General features: G+C 37.8%; 1 protein-coding gene across 1 annotated transcript in view; it reads left to right on the top strand.

Moving 5' to 3' along the window:
• Nucleotides 1-21,686, top strand: part of DPP10 (dipeptidyl peptidase like 10) — a 244,744-nt gene that overhangs the window by 164,789 nt on the left and 58,269 nt on the right. Inside the window, exons 6-7 of the mRNA XM_041405727.1 lie at nt 18,826-18,878; nt 18,978-19,059. Coding sequence (XP_041261661.1) covers nt 18,826-18,878; nt 18,978-19,059 — 135 coding nt within the window. The remainder of the gene's footprint in view (nt 1-18,825; nt 18,879-18,977; nt 19,060-21,686) is intronic.

Below are 21,686 nucleotides of genomic sequence, written 5' to 3'. Positions count from 1 at the left end.
ATTCCCTCTTGTTCTTTTATTTCTGTATATATATATTTTTCATTTTCTTTTTCTTAAGCAGTAGCTAGAAATCAGACTGTTGCTAGTTTGCATTCATCATCTCCTTTGTCTGTTCTTGCCTGGGTCTCCCTGAAAGTCTGGAGAAAATGTGTGAATCAAAAAAAAAAAAAAAAAAAAGAAACAGATGCCTTATGCTGAACTTTGTACAAGAAGAGAATAATGAGAGCAAGCAGAGAAAATCAAACACCACAGCCAGAGGTGTGAAAGCTGAGCAGGGATTGCACTGCAGATGGGGGATCAGGAGAGCACCTCACTTCTCCTGCTGGTGCTGTGGCCATCCCTCCCACAGCACTCACTGCAAGTATGAGAAAGGAAAAACAACAAGGGAGTGCTCTTGATTTGTGTTCTCTGTCAGTGTGTAGTTATGGCATGGCCATAGGGGATGCAGGACCAGGCACTTGGGATGTTCCCCCTGGGGTTACTGAGTGAAGGTAAAGAGACCTTAGAAAGTGCTTCAACAAAAAGGAAAGGGAAAACAAGGGAAAAGTCAATCTGTCTGCTGGAGAGAGGAGGAAACACTTGGAGCAGTGAAGGTTGAAGTGTTGTCTCTTCTGCCCCAGTGTTCAAAAGGAAGGTTAGCTGTGACCTGGTTGACCTAACAAATGCTTAGTTTAAGAGATTTAAAAAAAATATTAGAATTGCCCTCCTGGCCCTGATAAAAATTGCTGCAGGGAAGTACCTGAGGTAAAGTAATTGTCACGATTTTTAATCTCTGAAGACATATAGAAGATTGACATGATCCATAAAACTGGAAAGGACAGAGTGGTTTTCCCCCAAAAGAATGAAAATAGGATTTCCTTGGGAATTTTGGTGGAGAAATGGAGTAAGATTGATTTTTTTTTGAGAGGAGTTAGACTGCTTGAAAATACCTATAATTTAACAAAGAGTAGGTAACTGCCAAGATGCATCTGTAAAGTTCAAATCACAACAAATCAGTTTAATTTCCCTGCAATTGTACAGAAAACCTGGTGACTAGATAAGGAGTAAGTGGCCATGCTGGAGTCACCAGGGGGAGATGAGTAAATGTGTTCTAAATGGAACCATCATAATTAAAAGCAGATTGCAGTTCTATGCTGGCAAATAAATGGTTCACTGTCAAAAAAGATGGATTTATATCTCATAGGGCTCTGGCCAGAGACGAGTAATATTCAACATTTTGATAATTCAGATAACAGAAAAGGAAATACATCTATTTAAATTACCACATGATATCAAAGTGGGATACCAGCAGCCTCAGGAACAAAATTAGAATTGAAAGCTATATGAAAAAATTGGGAGAAGTGATTTGTATATGCAGGTTTCAATTCAATGGATACAACTGCAAAATCTTACACTTCCAAGGGAATAAACCTAGTAAACAAATATGTAATAGGCAGTGTATTATAATCAGTAGAATTCTACAAAAATATAAGGGGATATGTTTCAGGGAACAAACTAAACACAAAAGTAATGACCTGTGCTTTAGGGAAAAAAAAAAAAAAGTTTGACACTTTAGTGTTTAATCACGTGTTTTTTGTAGGACATAGAGCAGTCTTGAAAAGAATATTTAGGTCAAGAAAGAACTGAGTTTCCTTAGCATGAGCATCTGCAGGGGGAGGCTGGGGATACAAGTCTTCAAATACGTAGCAGATTCCTGCGTATAGTGAGATAATTTTTCTTTTATATGATTTTATGGTAGGAGGTTCGGACTAGATAGATTGATTTGTAGCCAAAGAGATTTTGGTTGGAATGAAGAGAAACATTTATAAATAATAAAATAGTTAAAAGCCAAAATAATTTTTTTAGAAAGTGTGTAGAATTTCTGTATTTGGATGTTTTTGTAACCTGATTAAACCCATTTCTTCTCCATGCTTTAGAGGCAGCTCATTCTGTCCTGAGGTGAGGCTGGTTCTCAGTCAGATTTTTCTCCCATTTTTCCATCAGGCATTGATATTTTGGGTACTAATTCCACACTGCTTAGTATTGCAGTCCCCTGCTCAGTCTGTTTCGGTGCAGGGGATAATCCAATAACAGAGAAAGTCTATTTATGCACATCTTTGAGACTTAACAAATTCCCTTTTCCTATTGATTGCAAAACCTGTTTAGGTTGCATTAAGTATGACCAGAATGCTGATAAGCTCTTCTGCATTATCAGTCAGGGTGGCAAAAAATCCTTTCTTTATTACACTGAGCTCTCTTGCATTAGCATGCTAAAGAATTACAAAATAAGCCAATTCTGATACTGTGGAAGAAAACCACATGATTGGTAAAATCAGGTGACTAGAGGAGTAAAAGTATTGTCCAAAGAAGTAATTTAGAAGATCATGAAGTAGGCACTGTTTGCCTTCAGATCTAAGTGGGAAACTTAATTTAAAGCTAATATTCTGTAATGAAAGTTATGAATTTTTGGTGTCCTTCCTATGGAAAAAATTGTGTACATAATTTGCTATATTGACAGAATATAGATTTATAACTTGATTTTAGCTGGCTCTAATTTTTTATCACTTGAAAATGTTAAAAATGAAGTTGCGCATGAGAAGTCAACTCAAGAATGTCAAGTTCCAGGTGTCGGGATTTTTTTTTCAAAAAAGGGTGTTTTGACAGTTTACACACAGCAATTTAATACTCAGAATTAATTGCATGCTCATTTAATTAGAAATTGAATAATTTGTCAGTGTTAGAAAGTTCAAGTTAACTTGTAACTTGCTGCTAAGACATTGTGCACAGAGCAGTCTACTCTCAGACCACTTTATTTCCTACAGTGTATTTATGGAATATAATGCACCTCTTTGCTGTGTGATAAATACCCTCGAGAAGATTGTTAGAGAATTAAATGTGCTATAATCAGCATGGAACAGAGCAGATAACCTTGCTGTACAAAGCACTGCAGTGTCTTTATCTCATCTTTGTGCTGCAGAGCTGCAGTCACCAGCCTGGGATTGCTCCAGAAGTTCTGTGCTCACATCAGCTGCAGGGAAGGCCAGGGAATTTCAGCATTTCATGCTGCAGCCAGTGATGGGCTAGGGAACATTCATTCAGCCAGGAACCTTAAGCAGCTGGAATAGGGGCTAGATGGAGTTAAGGGGAATAAAAAGGATATTTATTGAAGAGCCTTCAAAGGCCACGCCCTGGCAGTACCAGAGCCACAGTCGTGGCAGCAAACGAAGGCTTGGTCAGAAGATGTCACATTTTTATAAGCTCTGGTCCATTACCATATTCGAGATAATTGTCCAACCACAGCTCCAGCCCATGGAGCCCATCCTTGTTTTCTCTCTTCAGTCCATGTTGTTCATGCTCTTGGGCCTGAGATTTGGATCATTTGTCCTTGGTCCCCAGCTAGAGAAGGAGTTATTTTGTCTCCTTACTCTGTGAAGAGAGCTTACTCTCCCCTTATGTGAAACCCAGACCCGCACACCAAAGCAGCTCAGAATCTGAAAAAGATAAAAAGCTAAAACCTGAGGCATCAAGATCAGCTGCAGGGGAAGGTCAGGGAATTTCAGTGTTACATGGTGCAGCTAATGATGGGCTAGTGGAGATTGATTCAGTCAGGAGCTGTGCCAGAAATGCAAGTGGAGCTTTAAAAGGGCCTGCTTGGGAGTAATGGAAAATGCAAGTTCTCCTGGACAGAAGAAGTGGTAGGGTCCCAGGTCTGAGTCCAGTTAGATCAGCTCCACCAGAGCTGTTGTTAAGAGAGCAGTCTTCTGTGGGAAGCTCCATCAGTTAATAATGGGAATGGATGATGAGGAAGTTAAAATTTCTTCGAGCAAAGCAGATCATTAGCTGCCTGATTAACTTTGCTTCTGAAGTATTGATGGAGAAGTGTCTGCTAAGAGAAAGAGCTCAGTAGCTTTTAGTTACATGTGCCTTAGATGTCAGGTGCCACTGACCTAATTGGAACAAAAAAAGGAAGAAAAAAGGTATGAGAAAAAAGAAGTGATATCTTATAAGTTCTTAATAGACCCTTATAAATTCCCAACCCACTAAATGAATGTGCAATTAATCATAGAACTTGCACCCACCTATAAACCAGTTGCAGGCTACAGAGTGTCCTGTATTACCTTGGTTGGGCTGTGGGATGCATTGCTCTTACTGATATCATTCTTAATACTGAAAAAGAGAAAAGAATGATCAGCTTTTTAACAAGTACTGACTGTTAGGGTCACATTTAGTGTCATTCCCAAAGCATTTGCCTGTAATCCATACATGTCTGTGTTCATTTAATATTAGCTGTAATGGGAATGGTGCATAGGTAAGGTCACTCCACAGACTCTTATCAAACATTTATTTGTTTAATGAGAACCTGCAGACTATGTGTGTGAAATAGATGCCTGAAATGGCCCTTTGTGAGGATATCTGTGCTCTGTACCACTGAGCACCACAAAATTTTTTGTTACTGAATTGAATCAGGAAAGATCCGGATCTTGAGGAAGAGTTGAACCAGTTACACCACTCAGCCTTGGGCTCATAACCAAATGTATACAACACTTGCACCCTCTGAGAGGGTGGATTTGCTGTGAATCCTGTCCCTTCTCAACATCTACAAAGCTTTGCTACTGGCATAATTCAAGACAGGGTTCTTATCCTTGAAAGAATCCTGGATCAACATACTGTATATATATATATATATATTAATCTCAGCATCCTTATTGAATTTATAGTTCTTACAAGTACAATTTAGTTAAAGGATGTTGAGTAAAAGTCATTCAAACTACAGCACCATTATTAGTAAAGGAAATCCTGTAAAGAATTTGCTAAATTGCTGTTTTCTGTAAGGGAATAGGAGCTTTCAGGGAACTTGATGGTCAGTATACAGATAAAAGGGCTGTTCTCCTTCTTGAAAATGACCTGTTGTGCACCTCTTATGACAAATAAATAATATTAAAAAAAAACCAAAAAAAAAACCACCAAAAAACCACCCCACAAAAGACAAACATATTTTAAAAGGGGATTTAGATGTTCAAAATGGACATAGTGCAGTAGTGAACAGAGATTAGAAATCATTACAACAACTGAGAATCTGACCAATGGATTGTAATCAAATAGACACTGCTTAGTTAAAAATCTAAGCAACTCCATTTCATTCGTCAATATTATTTTTAAAAGGACACAAATGTGAATTTGACTAGGTAGCTCCTCATATTAAAGGAGCTTAAACAGTTTTATAACTCCCACTTACTTAAATTAAAAAAAAGAATTGATCTGTTTATACTCATTATGTACATAATCATTTTAGGTTTAATCATTTAATTCTGCACATTGAATTACAAAGAAGATGAATTAAATATCAAATAAATGTTATATTATGGAATTTGCTCCACTTGAGAATGTGAGAAGAATATAAACACTTTATATCATATATTTGATGTAAGATCTCTTGAATTTCATTTTTTGATTAGAATGGCTTTAGTGCATATGGAAAGGGGAGTGGTAACAATTTCTGTGGTTTTGTGTGTCACACTTATGGAGGTATTTGATTGCCTAAAGATGCAGCACCAGATGTGTTTTTTTTAGAATCATGCTGGAGCTGTGCATCTCAGTGACTTGCCAGTACCTCATTGACTTCATCTGACACCTAAATTCATCCATCTTTAGAAAGTTTAGGATTCTGTTCCTCAGAATAGAAATTTTTGCAGAGAAAGCACTAAAATTATGTCAAATATGGCCACAAGACAACCTTGGTGTTATTGTTGTTCCTGCAGGAAAGCTACAGCCTAGAATAATCTGAATAACTAGAATAATCTGAATAAATAAAATAACGATATATGTATATATATGAGATACTGTGAGCATATATGTCAAATTAATGACTGTATATTTAAAGCGACAACTTAGTTATTTCTGGATACAAATCACGCATTAATGAACTAAACAGTGTTTACAGAGATCAATAAAAAGATTTTCATCATAGATGTATTTTTGTAGCCACCTCTTTTCAGATACAACCATATCAAAGGTGGGAATGGTCAACATGATGGGCAATAATCTGTTTTTATCAATACCTAGATTTTCCTAATAGATGATTCCTTTTGTCAAGAATATTTTCCTCTCACAAAGTTCATAGGCAGAGCTTTTTTTAAAAAAATTATTCCCTGAAGCAGACTTTCTCAAAAGAAAAATGTCCTTCTGAAGATCATATTCACACTCATGTTCAACTCAATAGGTAAAATTATAAATATATTGGAAATTAAGCCCACTGACCAGAGAAAACATTGCAAAATGAATGTTCTGTGTAATGAATCATAGAAAGATCTGGGGTTTTTATCTAACAGGTTGGGTTTTTTTCTATTTCTGTGAAATCACTAGCTTTCTCACAGATTTTTTTGGATCACTATAGAAGCTGAGAAAATGTACAAGTGCTCTGTCAGGAGGTTTTGAAAACTGACTTGTAGCTCCCACAGTGGTGTTAAAAGAACAAATCCAGCCAAGTCCTCAACTTGAGGTAGTGAAGCTGGAATGGGTTTGCCCATTCTTAAATAAGAACTAATATCTGATGCAATTCAACAAGTGCTTGAATGTTCTATGACAAACTGTTATGTACACTCAGAGCACAAAATAGTTCTCTGGGAAATATTCAACCTCAAGAACAAAAGTAGTAGTTAATTATTTTTATAATAGAACAAATGTCTTGTAAGAGCATTCTACAAATTAGAAGGATGAACATAGATTATAAAAAAAGTTACATGGAAAGAACCCCCCTAACCACCTCCACTTTATGAGTCACTTCCCCCTACAAAACAGAAATAAGGTAGTGAAATACCAAGGTAGCTCCTCCATCTCTGGAATCTGGCATTGCTGCTTCTCATTAAACAAGTACCTTCATGAAAAGCCTGTGCCTTTCTATTAACATAAAATTACTTAGCCTGAAGGGAAATGGTCAGCCTGACCCAGGTCATTGCTTCAAAAATGCTGCGGCAGAGTTTTCATTCACTTGAAACACCACTGTACAGCATAATTGAATCCACCATGAAAGTGGCTATCAATGGGGATGGTTGGCTCTGTTTGACTTTTAAGAAGTAATTCGTTAATCCAGTGGTGGAAAACTTTATCCCAGGGCAAATGTCCAAAGATAAAAACAGTTTTTCAGATATTTTAACCATCCTGTCTCACAGTGCTTTTCTCATGCACTGCATGGCAGGGGTATCTCCCACCTGCATTATGCACAAGGAAACCATCCCATCTTTCTCGCACTGGCCCCATTCCTGGCTCCTTGATCACAAAAAAAGTTGTCTGACTGCCTCTGACTAGGCCAACAGGACAGTTGGGAAAGCAGATAAATCTGCTGGCGTTGGCATTTCTCAACAGTGCTGAAAGGAGTGTTGGATAAGTGGATTTCTGTAAATGAAAGTTAGCAGTTACTTTGCTACAGATAGAATGAAAGAAAGGTCTTTTAAAATACAGACACAGAGCTGAAATACCTTGAAGTAGGTGGAAAAGATTAGACCTTTATGTAACTGTCCCAGAGAAATGTTTTAAGCGGTCTTTGTTGCACATCACTCTTTAAACCAAGCTTCCATGTCAGGCTATGAGGAGCACAGATAGTGTGACAGACCTAACAGATCAAATGGTTGAGTCCACTTTTTAGAGAAATATTAAGATGTGCCCCTTTGTTATCCAATTTTTGTGTTCTTTTTAAGTAAGGACAAGTCTTTTTGGGTATTTGAGCATGAAAGGTTTAGCGTGGGGTCTTAGGCAATAAATTAATGTTCCAGTGAAGGCAGTCAACCACCTGCACAAATTTAGCCTTTATAATTCTATTTATTATCTGCAAATATACCACCAGATTAGATGTTTCCTGGAGAGATGAGTTTGGTGTGAGTTATTCATCACTTTGTTACAGCTTCTTTGAGATCACCATGAAGTACTCCCTTGTACTAAATGAATAGCTCTCTTATCATGACCTTTTAATCACTTCATCATGAAGAGGTCTTTTACTTGCTACAGGAATCTACTTCATGATACCACCATCAAAGGGACTGTAATATCATAAAATGGCCACAACAGAGACCAGTACAGAAATATGGCACAATAAGAGAAAATTAGTTGAAGACAGACCTAGTTGGCTGCAAGCAGCATCATGGCTTGCTAATGGGAAGTGCTGGAGAGGATAACTGGCTGTGAGCTCCATTGTTGGAAACTGCACCTGGAGGTGATATTTTGCTCAGTTTTGTAACAGCGTAGTGGAACAGAAGGGGAACAGTGTAAGCTTGCTAGCAGGGCCAGCAGCACCAAAGAAATCATGGAGATGTGGGAGATGAGTAGGGCATGGCCAAAAAGGAAGTTTAAAGACCAAATTTAATTGTAGTGATACTTGCTGAACTTACTCCTATGGAAAAGGTTTTCTTGTCATGCTGTCTTTAAAACATGAATATACTGGAGTTCATACTGGAGTGTAGAACTGATGTAAGAAGGGGAGAAATCTAAATTGGTGTTCAGATTATTTGAAGAGCTTAAATAGGGTTTCTAGAGAATGTCTTGGAGAGATGGAGTCCTGGCCATGTTGGTTGCTTGGAATCATAAAGGTTTGGTTGCAGTACAAGAACACTTTAAACACATGGATTTCAAAAGTAGTTGTGAAAGCTGTTCACAGCTCAACCTACAGGCAGATAAATACTAAAAGAGAAACAAGCAGTCATTTTATCATGAAAACTCTATAAAAGGCTAAATAAGGAATTTATTGCTAGTAGTGTACAAAGATTCCCTGGACTCGCCAACACCCAGAGCTACCATTAATGGTGTCTTGATGTCACAGTGGGAGATTAGGAGAGAGGATGACTTGACCCCAGAAACAGCCACTGCCTTCCTGCTGTTCCACGTGTCATATCCACACTAAGCAATTCCTGATGATGGTAGTCAAGGCAGTGAAAGGCAGGTAGTACAGATACTGAACTGTCAGGCTGCTTTGAATACAGTTTTTCATTCATGTCTTCGATCCTGCAGAAGAGAAAGGCTCTAGGTGCCAGTGTGCTCTGCCTGGATGCACTCCTCAGTTCCCTGAGCCTGTGTTGCAGCCACCATGCCCGCACACTGCAGGTCTTGCTGCCTTCCCTCCCTGCTGCCTGTTCTCCTTTCATCTGAGACTCTTCATTTCCAGCCCTTTAAGGGTCTCAGCTCTGTTTTGTTCTGGATTTGTTCTTTCTTTTTATTATGTCTCTTTTTTCCCATCCTGATATTTTTAGCCCTGTCTTTTTGTCTTCCTTCTTTAATCTTGCATGCTTGCTGGTTTAGCCATCTGCTTCCCTCAGCCCAGTTTTCTTTTCCATTTTCCCTTTCCATTTCTTCAGACCCACAGGCCATTTATCTCATTGCTTCTACTTTCTCCAGCTCCACAGGGTCTTTTCATCTCCGCCTGCAATTTGTAAGCAAACAGCAGATGAGTATCCGGTATCTGCTTCCTAACTGCTGCCTGAGTGACTCAGATTGTCTGCAGAAGAAAAAGCGATATTGAGACTATAGTCTTTACTTCAAAATTGACTCATCACATGCTTTGATTTCCTTTTGTATCCTCATCATTTTAGGGCACCTTTTGTTCTGTTTAGTTTTGTACTCAGAACCTGGACATCTGATTTACATGGAATGCTAATTTAGAAAATATTTTCTCCATTTTTAAACTTTTTTTTTTTTTGCATCACATTTCACATGAATCAGTTTGTGCATATTTTTGTAAATACCACAACATGAAGAAGTGTGTCTCTTCTAACCAAGGTGGTGTTTTTTTCTGCATTTGGAAATTTTCTCTTTAGCAATCTTTTTTAATAAATGCAATATGTGACTCACAATGGAAAAACTGAAAATAAAACCAGGTCTTGACCTGATTCTTTCTTACACAGTATCTCAAAGAGCAATTAAACCCTCTCAGAACACTCTGAAAACACTTGATGAAGCTTTGCCTTTAAGAATCAGTGTTTTAAAACATATTTTGTTTTCAGTTAACAGTTTTCAGTATTGTTAAAATTGGAGACACTCAATCCAAATTCCCTGTAGATGATGCCTTTTGTGTGGGATATGAGTAATCCATAGGACCTTGTAAAGATATCAGACTGTCTAAAGTGTCAGGCATATTAAAGTACTTAAATGCATATTTTTCTAAGACAGGTTTGGATTCTCAGCTGCATTGATCACAGGCAAGCACCCTCACCAGTGTCATATTTCTATGGAGATTAAGTTCTGGTTGTGCTGTCAGAATTTATATCTTTTGTTTCCCCTTACGCTTGTCCAGATCAAAGTACAAATGCACACTCTAAAGCTGTCAGCAAATCAGTTCAGGAAAAGAGAAATTTCTGTAAATCCCCACATACTTATAAAGTCCAAATTTTGATCACATTGAAGATGAGTGTGAGCATAAGCTTGAAAAGGATGTGCACATACCCTGTGTATCAATACAAAAAAAAAAAAAAAAAAGCACGTGTTATGCTTGAGGCTTGAGATTTACCAGTTCCACTGTCATGTAACAATGATTTCAGTGCAGTCATTTCTGTTTTTAATGCTGCAGGTGAATAAGCCAGAAAAAAAACCCATATGAATTTTTGTCATAAGTCATCTCGTACAAGACTCAAGAAACATATTTTACGTGGTAGTGTAACTAATAGAATTTCAAATGACAGTGATGTGTGAGGCTTTGAGAAGTGGCAATGCAGAACAGTCTTTCCTGAATAATTCACTCATCTGAAGTTATTATATATTCAAAACTGATTGAGTTGCATATCCAAATGATGGTTTATCAGCTGTTGATGTAGGAGAAGAAAAAGAAGTTTCTGCATTTATTCTGAACTGTGGTTTGTATCACATTACTCTTGGTTATATGAACTGAGCTTAATTGATTGTGATTTAATTTACATTCTGCAGTGGATGTCTTTTTCTTGAGATAATTAATCTTACTGAAAAATTCTGTGTGAACAGTTGAGGCTCCAACAGATTTTCTAGAGGTGCATTTTTGTTTAGGCTTCCTTGACAGCCTTTTTTCTTACAGATAAATTACGTGTCTCAGAATGTCTTGCCTTTATATTTATTGTGGTTTGGCAGCATATAGTTGTTATGGCTGGCAATATTTCATACCCCAAAGTATTAATGTTAACTATAAATTACTACCAATGATATGCAGTGGTTCTTATCAATCATGGGAAATAATCAATGCTGATTGAAACAAATAAATATGATCCTTTTCAAAGTTATAACCTTGTCATATAACTTCAGTGCTCAAATTCATCAAGCTCTATCGTAAATTGACTCTGCAATTATATACAGAGTTTTCAGAAACCAGATATTTCACCAAAAGGGCCAAAATTGTGCAAGACTATATAGAGATTTAGACATCAATAGTGGCAAAAAATTACCTTTTTTTTTTTTTTTTTTCTTCTTCTAGAATTAGGTAGAAATAATAGGATTTATAGATGGGTAGCAGTTCATCATCTCAGTATTGCACACACTTCAGTTGATTGTTGCTAAGGGTTCGCTCTGAGCCAGCTGAAGAACGTGTGTGCCATACTATTTAAACTGAGAAGTCCCTGCTGCTCTCTCTATCCCGGATATAATCAATATGAAATCAGTCATTAATTCTTGTGGTCTAGCTGACTGAATCAACCACCAGGAAAATACCAGTTAAATACTAGCGCTCCAAGAGCAAAAGGTGCCACTTCACTGGTGCGTGGTGTGAAGCATTTCTGGTGTGCATCCCAAAGTGAGCTGAGCTTGGTGTCAATGCATAGTCTGAGCTCTCACTGTGTTTGTTGCCATAGCATGAAATCAGCAGAATTCCAGTCTTTAATCAATACTATTTTCATGAATGTGCAGAGGCCATCACTGATTGGTATGGAGTGTGGTTTTTCAAACTCTTCTCTAACAGCACAGGTGTTATCCAGTGGTTTCGTGTCCCTCTGTGGCTCAGAATTCCATGCTGCAGAGCTGTCTCTTCACCTCTTACTCACCCAAGGAAGCAATTACATCAAACCCAACCATGGCTGTGCCATGTTCAATCCCATTTAGCAGCAGTTCCTATGCTGGAGAACATATGGAGTCAGACTGGAGAGGCAAAGGGGGAAATATTTGAGGTGAATGATAACAGAATTTTAGAGAAATTTGGGTTTCACCATAATGTTATTGATGCCATTAACATTATTAATTTATTTAGCACATAAATTACAAAATGGATGGAAGTTTCATCCAGCAGCTGTGCTTTGCCTTTGGCAGTAGTCATGCTGCTCCTAAATTAATCTTTTTAAATCCCTCACAGGTTTTACAAACAGGGTGCTGAACATCTTGCAATACAAAGATAAGAAAGGAATATATCTTCTTTATTGTTTTGTGATCAGCACATTAGATACTGATTCCATTCTCTTTGCACTGCAGTCCCAGCAAGGTCACGTGTCTTAAAGCTCATGAAAAGGAGATGAGGAATAGGAGCTGGTTGTGTGAATGTTAATCTGTTTTTTTGGAGAGCGAGAAGCTGCTGCTTGGAATCCTGGTGGCATCAAGCAGAGAGTGCTCCCTCCTACTGTAACTCATTTGCTTTCAGCAGTCTTTCCACAATGGAGGAAGTTCAGCCACAAAACAATCTGGTGTTCTCCAAATGCGTACCAGACTAAGGAGCTTGTACATGACAATAAAGACCTGCTGTGAAAGCCTTTTCTCACTTTCATTGCAGGAAATCTGAATTACACCAGTGTTCTCTGAACAAAATTGATAGTAAAATAGTGCTAACTACAGGAAAAAGAATTTCAATAATTATTTGCATAATATATATAAATAATAGACATAGAATTGTATCATTTACTATATTTTGTATAGGTTGTGTTTTTTTGTATGGGGGATGAACTTGGATATATGTTAACTTACTGAAAATATATAAAAAAAAATACAGGTTTTTTTTCTGGCCACAAGCACACTGTATTTATATCAGTAATCCCTTCAAAAGATCTCCATAACCACCCTGTGCCTCATTATATCCCCTGATAGTCTCTTCACTCTGCATCTGGTCCTTGCTCAATATTTGTGGCTCATAGCATGTTCTGGATATTCCATTTTTCTTCTAAGGTACTTTTGTCCTAAAGGCAAAATAGGAATCAATATATGTTTACATTTGTTTTTCTAAATTGTATTTTTGAGCCTTTAGTCGAGGTTTCTTAAAGATTTGGGTTCTTGAATGAGATTGTGTTTGTCATTGTGTGTGGGTACTTCGTTGCATGAATGGCAGATGAATGATGGGTTATATTTTGCTTGGCCTTCTAATCACTTTACCACAGCAAAGGCTTTTTGGTTCAGTTTTCAGCACAAGCAGATTTTTCTGTAATTCTTCAAGTGCTTAATTCAACTGTAGAAAAGAGGATAAAGGCAGAATCCTAGTCGTGGTGCTGTTTTTTACACTGTGCATGACAGCCAGTAGCTCCTGTGGCTGGCACCTACTGAGGCAGTGTGGAAATGTGCCAGACCATTTTACTAAAGTATGATGAAAGATCTTCAAAAGTGAGAAGGGCCACGGGTGAATGGAGAAGTGAGTGTCCTTGGCAAGCTGCATTCCTGTTTACTTCCCTGCTTCACTGTGTCCTGTCCCCTAATTTCTGGGATCACATGCATTTTGTGATATGCACTGTAATGCCGGTTGTTAATTTTGAAGGATCGCTTTTAGTTTGAGGTAGTAATTTTTTTTTTCAGCTGGGCTCAGGAATATTTGTTTCTCCCTAACTTTGTTGTTACAGATGTGATGGCCTGAAGGGATAAATGAGACAAGATTTGTGGGAAGAGGTAATATCTTTTATTAGGCCAACTGATGTAGCTGGAAAAAATAGGAAAGGTTTCAGGCACAGAAAACCTTTTCCAGGTCAGGTTCTCTCATAGCTTTGAACTTCCTAATAATTAACTTGTGCCTGTGAAGCAATAAAAACAGTTTTTTGATCTTCCTTTTTTTATGACTAGTACTGTTTGGGAGGCATCCATATATTGCAAAAGTTTAAACTTTACCCAGCTAAGGTTGATTATTTTGTGTCCAAAGCTGATTAAATTCTTTACCTCATAGAACAAGAATATAGTAATTTTTCATTCAGATTAGTAGTCTCATAAAATACTATATTTTATTTTTTTATGGGATCAGAAGTGTAAATTAACCCATAAAAGATCTATATCTCACTGGTGAATCAGAAAGATCTGCATGGTTTTGAACCTTATCTGAGAAACTGTCTTTTTTTTACAAATCAGGGTATGTGTTTGGAGATAAGTGGGATGGGAATGATGGCAAACACTGCAATTTCAGCTATTTAATGAGTCTCTGCTGCTTTTTTTTCTCACTAATGGGAAGGGCATAGCTTTTAAATAGTATGTTCTATTTGCTGTGTTCAATACAAATAGATGGATATCCATGCTGTGTGCAAGACATGGACACCATTTGGCTGTTAAGCTTTGGAATAACTGAAAATATTACTGCAGGTGCTGAAATTTTCAATGTATTTCATATCCTCTCAGCTTTTCTAGTTCTTGCACAGACTGAGTGCTTTAATGCCCTGTGAGATGCCTTACTGGAACCCGAGAGGGGAATTTGCAGAGTGTAGCAGCACTGAGAGCTGCAGTGAGGAGCTCAGTTTGCAGGTGCCTGTTTGGGTGAAAACAAAAATACAAGACAGTCACTCCACTACCTTGCAAAAAGCTGTGCCAGCAAGAAGGCATCATTTTTGCTCTAAATAAATAACACATGAACGATTGTAATTGGTTTATAATACAGGAAATGGATAAAGGATGCATCAAGGTGTTTGGCATGCCCAAGCATTTTGGGATTATAGAGCAGCGAGGTTCTAATGTCATCAGCTCTCTTCCATTTCCCTGGAGCTGAGAGCTCTCATCACACCATAAAAATACTGCCACTGAGGTTTTCTTGGCAGCTTTTTAGCAAAAACAGTATTCTGCTGAGAAATGTTTTCCAAATTACCCAGGGACAGTGAACTGGATCTTTTCTGGAACATTTTGCAGAATTAGTGGAGTGTGTTTGGCAGAGTGTATAAGGCAGTTTTCTTGCATCTTGCTGGGCTATGCACTGAGTTCCATGGAATTATTTCACTTTTAGAATTGCAGAAAGAAAAAATAATTCCTTGGAAGGTAGAGAATAAAGGACACATAAAACTCCAGAACTCAATTGTTGAAAGAATCACACCTTCATCTAAATGTGTCATCTAAAAGTTCAGATCATGATTGATAAGTGTGTTTTTTATTGTTGGCTGTTAGCTGAGTAATAGATTGTTATTTCAATACATTTTGACTGGAGCAATTTGTCTTGAAATACTTTTGGCACCTTTTTCCTTTAGGTCCTTTGTAATGGAGTTCTGTAATTTCATTTTTTTTCATACACAAATGCAGCTAACTTTTTCAATGTTGAGCAGCACCAGATGAAAGCTTGTCATCACTTTACAAACTGATAAAAGAATGAATGCAGAAGAAATATTTAATATGCAATGGTTGTTACCGACTGCATTCTCTGGCAAAAGAAAAATTAAATAAATTGTACTGAGGGGGAGGTATACTGTCTGTCTGATCTAAAAAGCCATTTTCACAGTTCTTAACATTGCAGGGAACATTTTCCAGCTTATCATAACAGAAGCATGCAAGTTATTTACTTGCCAGAAAGGCCTAAAGCCTAGCAATCATACATGCCACATCTGAAGTGAAGGCTCCTTACAGTGCCCAACCTTAACATGTATAATTATTTTATTAAATTATACCAGGCTATTTTCCTCTTTTTGTTTTCCTCAGCTGACATGACAGTGCAGAAATTGCTGTAATGCATTTAATATTTTAAAAGGCTTTTCTCTCCTACATTGCTTTTTGTCTTAGAGATGTTTTGTGTGTCCATAATCATTAACTGATTTTTTTTCTGTATGTAGAAGATGAGTATTTTTCACTAAACTGAACCCTTTTCCTCAGTTTTACGTCTCTTATTTGGGTCAGTTGGAGCAATTCAATGTCCATGTTTAAATATTATTCTTCGTTCAGTCTTTTGTTAGGACTCCAGAAGATGTGAAATGTAAGAAATGTCTGAAAACCTTTCGGAATATGAATGGCTGCACTTTGGGTTTGACTTGCACTCAGGAGGGAGCCTTCACTGTAAATACACGGGGAGAGGGGTCAGTGCTGCCTGAGCTTTTGTTTGGTTATTGGGATAAATTACCAGGCTGGTATTTTTTTCTGCTTTGCACATCCTACAATCTAGGAATTGTAGGGCATAATTCCCCAAGCCTGTTCCACAGAGGACACAACTGGTGGCTGTGTGGGAGGTTTGATCCTGGTATTTAGAGAGCTGCTGCTACTCCTGCCTGTGGTGCCAGGTGTCGTGTGGTGGTGTTAGGGAAGGGCTGTGTCCCTGCCATGGCACTGCTCCGTGCCAGAGGAAGCCAAACAGGTTGAGCCTTTGTACAAATATACAAGAGCTTCCTAAGCACTTTATATGAGAGCCAGACTAGGAAAAGAAATATTTTCTGCATCCTTTTTGTTGATTTCATTCCGACAGTGATTGTGTTTCAGTGTGTGGCTCTTTGCAAGCAGGGTGAATTAGGAAGCTTGGTACTTGTAATTTATACATGGTGCTCCAGTTAAGAACTAAAACTAATATGAGTAAATCGAGAAAAAATGTCAGCATCCTGTCTGAAAGTGACCTCACTGTGGTCTCCACTAGAAGTGAAGCTCTTTCAACTTTTTTCAACAGATATTAATGTTTCTGCATAAATGTTCAGACAGAAACGTTACACAAGGTAGGAGCAGAGTTTCCACATGATATATGAAGTGTTGTTCATGTTGTTACAGTATATTTTCTGTTTAAGCTGTCAGAATGACTTATTAGTTTAGCATTTCTTGTTGAAATATATTCTGCCCAATAATTTACTTTTAAAATATTCCTATTCAAAATATTTATCAACCCTCCACACATTATGTCTGATACAATTTTCCCTTTTCCCACAAGGGCAAGAGACCCATTTCTCTTCTTTGTAACTGGCTGCTGGCTAGTGCCCCTTTGGGTAATCTCTGGCTGTGCACACCCTGTGAGAAACCACCATGATTTAACCATTTGTCTCTCTTTCAGTCACACTCCTCAGAAGAGGCTTGCATAACAAAAGAGTTTCTCTTAAGCTGTAATGTAACATCTAAAAATGTTTGGGGCATACTTCTTAATATATGTATGATTCTTACTGAAGCAACAGTTCTGACATTAAACACAATGGACATGGAAAATGGAAATTATTTTTGTCTCAAAGGGATATTTTGTACAAGGGATATTCAGCTGTTGTACAGAGTTACTAATCGTAGAGACCTTTCTGGGATTCTTGCTGCATCAGCCAGCAAAGATTTAGGGCATGCTAAATTCTTGGCATGTGTTGGCAGGGAACTAATAAAGAGAAGGGAGTCAGTGGAAGGATGTTTCAGATGGCTCTGTTATTGAATGGCCTCCAGGCAAAATAGCAACCTCTGAAACCCTTTGTGTGCCACAGTGACAAATTCCAGTGGCTCTGTCCACATAGGATCCCTCTGTGCCTGTTCTCTTTGAAGGAGACACTGGAAGGTTCCCAGAGCAGAAAGTTTAACCTGAAGAGCTCCCAACACATGTTGCCATGTCAAGGTTTTGGCTTTACATCTGTAGCTGTCCCCATCTAACTGGGATTAGCCTGTCCAGAAAGAAATCCTCCGTGTGCCAAGCAGAGATGCTGGAACTGTAGACATGAAGCTGCAGTAAATCTAGTGGATGTAATCTAACATTTTTTTCTGACAGAAGTTTCCATTAGAAAGATTTTTGCTTAGTTCAGTAATAATTAGTGGCAAATATATTTCATATTCCAAGACCATGAAGCAATTTCAAATAATATTAAAACTAATACTATGGAATTATGTTACTTTCATGATACAAGACAGAGGCAAAAAATGAGCTAGGTGAAAACCATTCACTCAATCCTGGAAGAGAGCAAGATGTCTGTTATTCACTATGTATGTATAGACTAATGTTTGACTAGAGAGCATGTGTAATAGTTTGCTTTGATTTGAGCCCTTTGGTGTGGTGGTCCATCACATTACACACTATAAGTGCTCTTCTGTTCTGCTCAGAGAATCCTACAGGTTTGAATCCAGAATTAACTGGTAACTTTCTGTTGAATGAAAAAGTTAGCTCTCATAGTTCTTTCTTTTACTCAAAATATCAAAAAACCTTCAACAGACTTTTCCTGAAAAGCAAAGGAAGTCTCCCAAAATCAGACCAAAACTTATTTCATGAAAGCCACAGCAAACAGAGCCCCACTACGTACAGAGTTTTTCTGTTCTGTGAGCCATGCCTGGGAGGTCCTTCAGGCTGTTCCTAGCAGGCAGTCAGAAAAATTCCATATGAGCCTGTATTGGTTTGCATTTGAAGTAGAATAGCTGTGATGCCTGTGCAATCATTTTTGCACAGCTTGATGAAGAAAAAAAAGGTTTTTCCTAATGTATATTCTCAGTGGGGTTTTTTTTTGTGGTTGGTTTTTTTTTTGGGTGAGAGAGGAGTTTGTTTTTATTGTTATTTTTTAACAGAAATGCAGATTTTTCTAATTGGGACATTTTCTGTGCAGTTGCAGCGTTACAGTGGCTGGTTAAATTAGCAGGTGAATGTGTGTGTCCTTCCTACGGCTTTCAAAACCTGGTTCAGGTCTATTGGTAATAATTAATTCAATAAAACCTTCTTTCAGTAATAAAGGTGTCAGTGTTTACAGGTGTCGAAAAACTGTGACTGCGCTCATGGTAGCCTGCATTTAATCCTGTATTTTGTCTTGTAATTCTTTTTTTTTTTTTTTTTAACAGGTTTTTCATTATTCTTATACAGCTTCATATGTGATTTATAACATACACACGAGGTAGGTCACATTGTTTTTTCCATACTGTGTCATTGTCAGTGGCTCTATGCATGAGGTGATATCAGTGTCTTCAAGTAAATATGTTTCCCTTTTTTCAAGGGAAGTTTGGGAGTTAAACCCTCCAGAAGTAGAGGATTCAGTTTTACAGTATGCAGCCTGGGGTGTTCATGGACAGCAGCTGGTAAGCACAGTCTTTAAAAATGTATGGACTCCAGACAGACTGAGGTAAAAACAAAACTGAAAGCCTTAAAATAAGTTGTGTTACGTATTTGTGCACAATGCTAGTGTGTTCCTATTACAGCTTTTAGGAGAGCTCTGTTTGTTTATTGTTTATTAAAAATACGTTTTTCCACGCTGACCCCCAATAAGCAAATGGTACAGTTGTTGAAAGAATCACACCTTCATCTAAATATGCACTCAGGTGATTTTCAGGATAACCATCTTTGTGGCTACTGCTGTGTGGGAAGGAACGTTAAAGGTGAAAAGCAGTTTTCTTTTAAGTGCAATATCAATGAAAACTGTGGGCAAAATTAGCATCCAAATGTGATGTGATGGACTCATGAAAAGTGATGTTTTCATTTCAGTATGAAAATTACTGCCGAGGTCAGCTGTGCTGTATTGAATTCATAATAATTAAATGAGATGACATGTTTCATGTATAATTTTTTTTCCAGAAGTGTTACCATTTTTAATGAACATTAATCATCCGTGGTCACCATAACCAATGTCAATATAAGAAGAAAAAAATTGTGGTTTTAGAACAGCAGTGATTTTAAGCTGACCTGTGTTGGTAGTTGAAGGCAAGAGACTGATTAAATCTTCAGTTCTGCATACGAAATTCAGATAATCCTTGTTACAGTGTTCTAATAAGCTCATTAATGCCCCCAGGAATGATCCCAGGGCCTCCTTGCACATCCAGCTTGCTCATGCAGAGAAGCTGTAAGCTGGATGTCTAGAGAATATACCCTGTTGCTTTATATCATTCATCAAGATGGTTGGAAAGTAAAAAGTGTTTCTGGTTGGGATGTTTTCCATTAAGGAAGTGGAGGCAGGTGAGAAAAAGTAATTGGAACATGCTTGGTATGTTTTAATAATTAACCACATTAATTTATTAATAATGAGAGCATGGCAACAGGATTAGTGGTAATAAATACATAGGTTATTTACCAGGCAGCATTATGGAATGTGGCAAACCACGTAGGTTGTAGTAGAAAGGAGAAACTTTTGCAAAATTGAACAGATTTAAGAAATATTTTAATGGATTAGTGGTAATAAATACATAGGTTATTTACCAGCAGCATTATGGAATGTGGCAAACTACATAGGTTGTAGTAGAAAGGAGAAGCTTTTGCAAAATTGAACAGATTTAAGAAATATTTTAATTAAATTGCAGTTTGTAAGATTCCTCTGTACTGGACAGAGGATCTGTACATTTGTCTGTACTGATCAGAGGATCAGTAATCTAAAGCAGAACTAAAATGAAATGCAGTGATTTCTGAGGAAATATCTTTTTGTGAGATATTTCAAAATAACCGGGTCAGATTTACCAATCATAAACCTCAGAAAAATAAATCAGAATAATGCTATCTTTATGTGTTTTGCTTAAAATGTCATTCTGAAAATATGTATGGAACCTTTCAGATACAGGCACAGGTGGACTCCTATTACATCGCAGAACTGCAAAAAAATAGGTGATCATTTTAGGTACAACCTTAATCATCCAAATCTGAAAACATTGGCATAATTCATACTTGAGCGAGGATAACATTACTCATCTTTGCTAATGTCCCTAGTAAAGTTAATGTCATGCTTTAAAAATATCTGCTCTACTGTGGGTTTTATGGTGCCATATGGTCTGCAGAATTAGGAAATAATAACTTTGAACACAAAATCTTCTGTGCACTCTGAATGGCACCGAGTGTTGCCATAGGGATGTACACCTGCAGGAACAGTCCGCTGAAGGTGACTTTAGGAATGCCAATTAGAAGGATGTCCTCTTGAAGCTGTTCATGTGGCAGAAGGAGGTTTCCAAAGTGACACAAGTGCCTTGCTGCACTGCCCTCCCATTTCAGCAGCAAGCCAAAAATGTAGAAGGAGCATGAATGAATAAAGACTGTTGTGTGTAATGGTTGTTGCTGCTGTCCAAAGAAACATCTGCCTCGAGCAGAAGCAGGACTGAGAGTTCAGTCCAGCAGAACAGGTTAGGCAGAGGAAAGATGTGTGGCTGAGGACACATTGCCCAAATATTTCTGTTATAAAATTTGTCATTGGAACAAACACTGCATTAGTAGGTTTTAGTAAAATAGTACAGGAGGCGAACAGCAGTGAAACAGGGCACAGAGGGAGGTGTAAAGAGAGAGATCCAATGATGAAAATCCATCAGTAGCTACCAATGTTTGTACCTGGGTGCAAGCAAAGCTGCAGTCTCATAGACCCATGCTGCCAAACACACTATGAGTGGTTTACCTTCCTGAACAAAACTTGTCTTTCCTGTGGAAATAGTGGTAATTCATGAGTAAAACAAGCAATGAAATGCTTACTCTAAATAAAATAATCATAGTGTATTAACTGGGTAATGATCTCCAAGAGCCATTCTTTACAAGTGAAGAACAAGTGGAGAACAGCTGGGGAAGAGATTGATTTTATATACAAAAATTTGATGTAGAAGTACCCATGACATGTGCTGTGTGCCATCACAGAGTGTATGTAGTTCTCTAAAGCGAGGAGGAATGTCCCCCTTCATCTGTGGTGCAGAAATGAGCAGCAATATTGCAGCCAGGACTGCTCAGCAAAATTAGCCCAAAATGT

Source organism: Onychostruthus taczanowskii, unplaced genomic scaffold (genome assembly GCF_017590055.1).
Source record: "Onychostruthus taczanowskii isolate IOZ18803 unplaced genomic scaffold, ASM1759005v1 scaffold10, whole genome shotgun sequence".
In the NCBI taxonomy this organism is placed as follows: Eukaryota; Metazoa; Chordata; class Aves; order Passeriformes; family Passeridae; genus Onychostruthus; species Onychostruthus taczanowskii.
Note: the sequence above shows the minus strand (reverse complement) of the source record. Positions and strands in the feature narration are given on the sequence as shown.